This window comes from Mustela putorius, unplaced genomic scaffold, assembly GCF_011764305.1.
Source record: "Mustela putorius furo isolate JIRA1106 unplaced genomic scaffold, ASM1176430v1.1 tig00003923_pilon_pilon_pilon, whole genome shotgun sequence".
NCBI classification, from domain to species: Eukaryota; Metazoa; Chordata; class Mammalia; order Carnivora; family Mustelidae; genus Mustela; species Mustela putorius.
In genome coordinates, this window is record NW_025422068.1 from 11,793,103 (window position 1) to 11,800,561 (window position 7,459).

A 7,459-nucleotide genomic window follows, 5' to 3' on the forward strand; every position below is an offset into this window, starting at 1 on the left:
CTAAACATGTGATTGTCATGAGTATGCCAGGTGAAAATATACACAAAGGATATTACAACCAGGTGCGGTGCTGGACTAGTAATTGGTTTGAACCAACCAGCTGCAAATGTTTTCTTGGGGACAGTTACATAAATATGGCCAGGACATTAAATGAAAAGGAATCTTGGACCAAAAAAAGCAAGTTTCAAAACAGTATGTACACTATTCTCTTATTTGATTAAAAAATGACATGTTTGCATAAAAACATGGGCAGATAAAAGGTCCAAAAAGACATATACTGAATCGTTCTTGGTGGTAATTTCTGTAGGATGGGAATAGATATGTTCCTGTTTTTTCCTTATCTGATTTTCTAATTTTTTTTATAATGCACGTGTATAGTTCCTGTAATAACAAAGAGTATTAACGTAATCTATGGGGGTTCCTTGCATCATGTGTTTTTCTATCTAAAGGCCAAATCTGGTCTTCAAGATCTTTATTTATCAGAATTTTAAAAATTTGATCATCCTCTTAAATGGTGCCTCCTTGTGGCTCCTCTACTCCCCGTTTTCTGCAATTCCCCTGAGAGTGGCTATTTCTGGCACAGTCCCTTTGCATGTGCTATTTCCTGCCACTCAGGATGCCTTCAGTATTCTTTCTGGCTTCACCTTTTCTTGTACCTCCTTTTCTTCCTTTGAAACTCTGCTAAAACCCATTCCCAGAGCTTCCCCTTCATATATCCCTCCCATTCTTCACTTTGCTCATAGACCATAGCAGTGATGTTTGTTGTTACTCACTCCATTTGAAACACCTTGTTGCCCACTGGGTACAGCCCCAACACCCTCTCTACCAGCTTCCTTTTCCAGGTTCTCTCAAGCTGTCTCTTCCCCCACACTTGATGCCTGCCCCTTTTCCTGGGAGCATGGACTGCCTCAGTTTACCCTCCATCTGTCATCTTCCTGGAAATTATGTATCCTTCATGAGTCTACTCAAGCAGTACCTCCTCTCTAGTGTTCTTGTTGGCTTTCTGGAAAAAAACAAATTTCTCTTTTAGCTGTGCTTACAGATCTTTGGATATGTTTCTCTGACAGCCATATCGCTGAACAGCTTTTATGTTTTATCTCCTACCCTTGACCTTCTTGAGGCCTGGGATGTGCCTGGTCATTTCGGTGACCAGCTCGGGGAATCAGAGAATTGCATTTGCTTAATTAGTTTATACTCTTTGTTGGCTGCTTCCTTTGTGAGAGATGTTGAGCCTGAGGTCCTCCCTGTCCTTCAGAAGCTACAGCTTATATGTGGGGGAGGGCCTGATACAGCCGAGGGGGCTGTGGATCTCAGCCCTGGGAGCCCCTGGCGGGAGGGAGGTGAGAAGCTAAGGTGCTCATGGCCCGGCTGGCTGGACCACCGATTTGACAACTACCTGAGTTCAGCTTTCCAGGCTGGAGGAGAAGAAAGAGATGGGTGAGGAAGAAGACACTGCTGGGGAGAGGCCCTCTCTGGCAGGAGTCTGGGAAGACTGGGAGATCCACCATTTCTTCTCAGCGACAGGGGCCCCTGGAGAGGAACAATGAGATGCAGAAATGGAGCAGGAGAGCTGGAACACAGCCCAGCAGGCCTGATGTCTGTTGCAGCTTCGATATTTTTTTTCTTTTTAAATAATAGTTCCTACCAATCTCAGAGCCTTCTTTTAAACCATGGTTGGATGTGAGAGCTGCTGACTTTGGCACAAACTCATGGAGCTGCGAGGGGATAAGGCCAAAGGGTCCCAGAGGAAGCAGTTTCTTGGCTTTGCATTGTTTAGAGTCAGGAATAGAGCCACACATTGTGTGGGGGCTCCTCACAAAGGAAAGGAAAGGATTAAGTGCCTTTCCCCAAGCAAAGGGAAACCTATAAGGTCTCAGAGGAATTTTTGTTCTCCCTGCCCCACTTCCCTTTGGCCTGGAACATGAGGTCCACAAACAGGGCAACAAACACCGAGTTCTGATCTTTCAGAAGTGGGATGCAGCCTGCCAGCTCCCACCACAGCTGAGACACCTTCCTCTGGGCCCAAAACCTCAGGTGGAGGCTTCAAGAGTTCACCTGTGGCTGACCCTACCCCTGCAAGACTGTGTCTCCCAGGCCACATTAACAGACTTGTCTCATCTAGGGACATCACCCATTCATGACCCACTTGACCCAGACCTGGCACAGGTGAGGGCTGTCGCCTTTCAGTCCTGAAATCCCCTTGGGACCTGGGATGACATCTCACTGTCTGATAGCCACTGAGCCTGGGCAACCCATACATCTTGGGATACATTCAAGCTTCTCCACATGTCTCCTCTGTTTAGTGGTGGGACTTTAGGCAGATTCTATAACTGATGGAACCTTGATTTCTTTGCCTGAACGATGGAAGAAACCAATGCCAACTCAAGGGGTCATTAAGCCTTCCCTGGGAGGACTAGGTGCTCTTTAGTAAATAGAAGCCAGAACCACCAGCCTTTGCCACCACCTTCCAAACATCTTGCTCTCCATCTTTTAGACTGCACAGTCTCCTTTCACTTCAGCTTAGCACCCATGAGGGGAAGACAGATTCCTTCAGCTCCCCTGATCTCCTCATTTCCCCTCTTCTGCCACCTCACCCCTTTGCTTCATTCTCCTTCTCCTGAAAACATGTTCTTGATGTCCTATGGCTGCAAAGCCCTACCCACATGGTAATCACATCACCAGGGTGTAGAAGAAAGCCTTTAGAAGCTGCTGGGTCATGTAGCAGAAGAGTGGTCAGAGGAAGTATGCAGGTGAGTTAATGGTGTGTGTGTGTGTGTGTGGTGGGGGGAAGTCTCTCAGCTGGAAGGACCCAGCCAGTGGGAATACAACAGGGAGGGGGCAATGGCCAGTGAAGCCAGTGGGCCAGGGGGCTGGGACCCTCCCCTCATGGAGCTCACACACAGGTGGGCAGGCAGAGGAGCAAGCTGGAACAGCTCCTTAATGCTTCAAAAGGGACCCCTCAGGTTTTGAAGGGGGGGTGGTGGGAGGTTGGGGAAACCAGGTGGTGGGTATTAGAGAGAGCACGGATTGCATGGAGCACTGGGTGTGGTGCAAAAACAATGAATACTGTTACGCTGGAAAGAAATTTTAAAAAATTAATACCAAAAAAAAGGGGGGAACCCCTCAGCAAGAGAAGGTCAGAGGAATCCCTGGAGGGAACTTGACCACTTTGATGGCCAGTAGGTATTGGAATTACTAGTCACACAATAGTCAGCATGAACACAGACTATGGGCCCAGGTCCAAGCTCTGGCCAGAAAGTCCAGCCCCTTGCCCTTTTACTGATGACAAGACACTGGAAGCAAAGGAGCCCCAGAACAGGGTGTTGCGCTGGCTTTGCATTTTCTCTCCCTCTTCCTGTTCCTTCTCTTTTTTCTTGTGTCTCAGTATTCTCTTCTGGACTCTCAAGACAGAGTCCCATGAAGCCAAAAGCCATGATGGTATATCAGTGCCAGCTGGGAGCTTCCAAAACAAGAGGGGCTCAGAGGACACTTATGGGTCCATTTAGACCAGTCAGATAGTGAGGAATTAGTCAAGACCTGTGTTAAGGAGTAACCCGGGTTCTCCTACCACACAGTAACAGAGCATTAGACAGGCTCACAGCTGGGGGGCCCCACTTTCTCTAAGCTAGGAGGCTGCCACCACCTGAGGGGAGCAGTCCCTGTGCTCCAGACCCTGGAATTCATATTGGGACCTCAGTTCTTATCTATTTATTTATTTATTTGACAGAGTGATAGAGAGCACAAGTAGGCAGAGCAGCAGGCAGAGGGAGAGGGAGAAGCAGGTTCTCCGCTAGGCAGAGAACCCGATTCAGGACTCCATCCCTGGAGCTTGGGATCATGACCTGAGCTGAAGGCAGAGGCTGACCTGACTGAGCCACCCAGGTGCACCCACACCCTTTTCTGGCAGAGAGATAGAGTCCGACCTCAGCTCTCTGTTGTGAAACACCATGTGAATTCCATCACTGAGGCTGCAGGGGAAGGAGATCATAAACACACACTCACGAATACATGGACTTATGACCACAGTAATAAAAACTAATATGACCTGAGCACTTACTATCTACCAAGCATTTACTTATAACAAAGTAATTATCATCATCATCATCATCATCGAGAGGTCTGAATCTCAGACCACAGGAAACTGAGGCACAGGGAGGCAACTCAGTTAGGAGGTGGTGGAGTGGGGGTTTCTCCTAAGCTCTGCCCTTGTGCGGATCAAGCTTTGTCCTCACCAGCTTTGTCCTGGGTCAGGGCTGGAGCACTCTGTTTTCCTACCCACCAGAGCATGACTCCAGTCAGAGACCACCTGACCACAGACCAAAGCGCTCACCCTGACAACATCTCACATGCACTGAAGAAGCAGACTGAGTCCCCGGGTCTCAGCCACAAGACCAAGCAAGCAAGTATGAGCAATCAGCGCACAAGTGAATAAAAATCCCAAACTCCCACTGCTGATAAAACAATTCAAAACCGGAGTCTCCCTCAAACCTTTCCAACAGCGTCTACTTGGAAAGGAGGTACATGCCTTGTGGACCCTTTGCTCCCAGTGCACAGGCACTGAAAAGCCTTTAGCTTGAAGGAAGATTGGTGATTTCCTGAAAGGACTTCAGAGGGGCTGAATGCCCCTTTCTGCCCTAAAGGACCCCCCTCCTGCCCACCTACTGCCTGAAGTCCACCCTGTCTAACCTCACTCTCCAGCTCAAAGGCTTTGATGCTCACTGGAGCGCAAGTGTCTGTGAAGGGAAACATTTTCAGATCTCAGCTGTTCACACCACAGTGTAAGTGGATTTCAGACTATTTCTCATGAAGAGGTTTTGCTGGGGAAAGAGTCTGGACACACTGGATGTGTCCGGGGGAAGGTGGAAGACCCAGAGAGGAGAGAGAGAGAGCCAGAAAGAGGGTCTCAGGCTGGAGCTAGTCTTTGCAGGTGGGGCACATTCCTTCTACTCTCCGGGAGACTCTGGGATGTCCTCTGAAGGCACACAGAGGAGTAAGGGTTGCACAAACTGATGATGAAGGAAAGCCTCCACCCTCCACCCAAGGGAATCATGTTTCCTTGCATTCTCTCCCTGGCCTCACTCTAACCTCATCCCAGTCTTCTCTTTCTGCATCTCCAAACCCTAACAATACCTGATGTTCTCTTAATTTGCAGTCCCTCGGCTCCTGAGTTTCTCTTTAAAGATTATTTTTTGCTTTTGCCACTTCTGTGAGCTTGGGCTGTGTAACAGCAGTGTGTCTGTCGTCCTTCCACTCTTGCATCCTAAGCTATACACCTTGAGAGGCAGAGAACTCTCCCACGCTCTCCGCCTCCAGGATCCATTGCAATGTTCTGCCCTCCACAAGCTGTCAGCCAATGCTCACTAATCTACTCTGGTTTGATTTCATTTGCCCCACAAGGTGATTTCCAGCCCCAGTCTCCAGGTAGATGAACCGCCCCAGTAAGAGACCTCAGGGAGGCAGAAGGGGTGATGGGGTAGCTCAGAGTCCTACCTCCTTGTGTGAACCTGCCTGAATGAGTAGCTCCCCTTAGCCACACTTGGAACGACACACCCCACAGCCAAGTTCAGCCTGTGAGGTGAGGCCAACCCATCTTGTCCTCTCTCCAAAGCCATCATTTTCTGCTTCCCCATTTCTGAAAGGTGGAGGTTTCAATAGGTGTTGAGAATGAGGCACGTACCTGGCCAGTAATAACAAGGAGTCTGAAATAGCAGATGATTCCTGGTGAGCTCACCTCCCTGCAAAAGGCATGACTGTAGTAATGTGTCTTGGTCCCAGATACTAAGGTCCCCTGCACATGAACTATCTGCTGAGTTCAGGAGGCCAGCTCCTCTGTGACAGAATTACCCACCCACCTTCCACCTTAAGACACACACTGCGTGCTCTGCCCTTTGCTATAAAAACCAAGATGGACACAACAAAACAAGGAAGTCTCTGTCATATCCTGTCTCTGTGAGAAAAATCGTGAATGGAATTTCCATGGACAATATCCCCCTGAGGTATTAGAAGGAGGGGAAAGGTAGTTGGAAGCTTTGCAGAGACTATGAATTGCAGAGAATCAGAGCAGGGAGAAAATGTTCCAGTTGGCTGCCTGGGGTCTTTGGGGCTCCCGGGGGAACAGGACGGCCATCCCCAGCTAACCCCTCTCTCCTCAGTATCACATTGAAGGATGCAGAGACTGGACTGGACTATCTACAAAGGGCTGGTGATCAACTATTTACCAGCTCTGCCCATCTCTGCATGGCAAGGGAAGTAAAGAAGATAGCCTGAGAGCATTGCCCTAAGTAAAGCCCACAAAAGCGATTCACATAGAACCTGGAAATAGGATGGGGCACTGTACTGGGATTTCTCGAATGGAGTAGAGCTCCACGAAGAGGAAGCAAGCACTACCTCACATCACCCCATGGCCAGAGGCCATGGTGCAGCCACCTGGCTGAACCCCACACTGACATCTTTCCTAGAAGACAGGTCAGATCTGGGGCACAGGGTAGCTCACTCACACGCAGGACACACTCAGGGACTCCCAGGACTGTCCGATTTTGGGGAATGGGCCTGTGCGTGAGCTAGGGCTTTGAGTGAGTAAAGGGAAGTGAGAAGACTGAGCAGAAAGTGACCCTCCATGTTCAGGCAGGCTAGGGCCTGCATCAGAGGATTACGCATGCCTAATCCGAAAGAATGGGTTTGAACCAAGGGGTTGTCTGGAGGGGACTTAGGAGTGGGGGAGTGAGAGAACCCCCTCCGCAGCATAAGGACCATCCTCAAACACAGCGTGGGGCACCAGAGGAGACAAAGCAAAAAAGTCATGCTGAACTCGCAAGTGGGTGAGTTAATCCTTCTCTGGAAAGAGCAGAAAAAACAGCAGTAAAAGGGGTTTAGGATGAATTTGGGAGTGCAGAGGCAGGCTCAGGAAGGCTGGGGAGCTACCTCCTCTCCCAGATTTGGAAAAACCTGTTTTCCCTCCTCTTCAAGGTCCGTGGGGGAATGTGTGGCACCTCCATCTCCACCTCTCCTCCCAGCCTTCTCTTTCGTTATTCCCTTCCTTGTTCTTCCCCAGTCAGCACCTGCAGCCACGACTCTACCCTTCTCGTCTTTCTGCCGGTCTGTCCTCTTTCCCCAAGATCCTGCTCAAGACTCCTTCTTCCAGCGTCTTCTTGGGTGAAGTCCACCTTTCTTGCTGGATGAACCTCTTCCTTCTTACTCAAGTTGCGCCTTGAGCTTGAACATGTGTTAATGTCTTATAAGAGCACACATGGCAAACGTCGTTATGTGACTGTATTTTCATCTACAATTCTGGCCCTTGGAATTTAGGGATCAAGTCTCCCTGGCTCTTGGCATATTCTCAGACATCAGCAAATGACTCCTTACAAAAAGACTAGACAGTTGCACGGACTGACATACAAAAGAGGAGACAGTTTATGGACAGAGAGGGATTTTGCTCTGTGCTCCTCAGGGGCAGAAAGAA

General features: G+C 49.2%; 1 protein-coding gene across 4 annotated transcripts in view; it reads right to left on the reverse strand.

The window, feature by feature from the left end:
• The window catches only part of BTNL9 (butyrophilin like 9), a 48,935-nt gene extending 43,070 nt beyond the window's left edge, over positions 1-5,865 (reverse strand). For 2 of the 4 annotated variants that reach the window (XM_013049822.2, XM_004780214.3), the window contains exons 1-2: positions 5,678-5,865; positions 1,397-1,530 (exon numbers count right to left, since the gene is read on the reverse strand). In XM_013049822.2, the coding sequence (XP_012905276.1) occupies positions 1,397-1,508 (112 nt within the window). In that variant the 5' untranslated portion in view covers positions 1,509-1,530; positions 5,678-5,865. Of the gene's footprint in view, positions 1-1,396; positions 1,531-5,677 lie in introns of those variants that run through there. The other 2 variants (XM_013049823.2, XM_013049820.2) reach the window with 2 other exon arrangements.
• Positions 5,866-7,459: the final 1,594 nt, after the last annotated feature.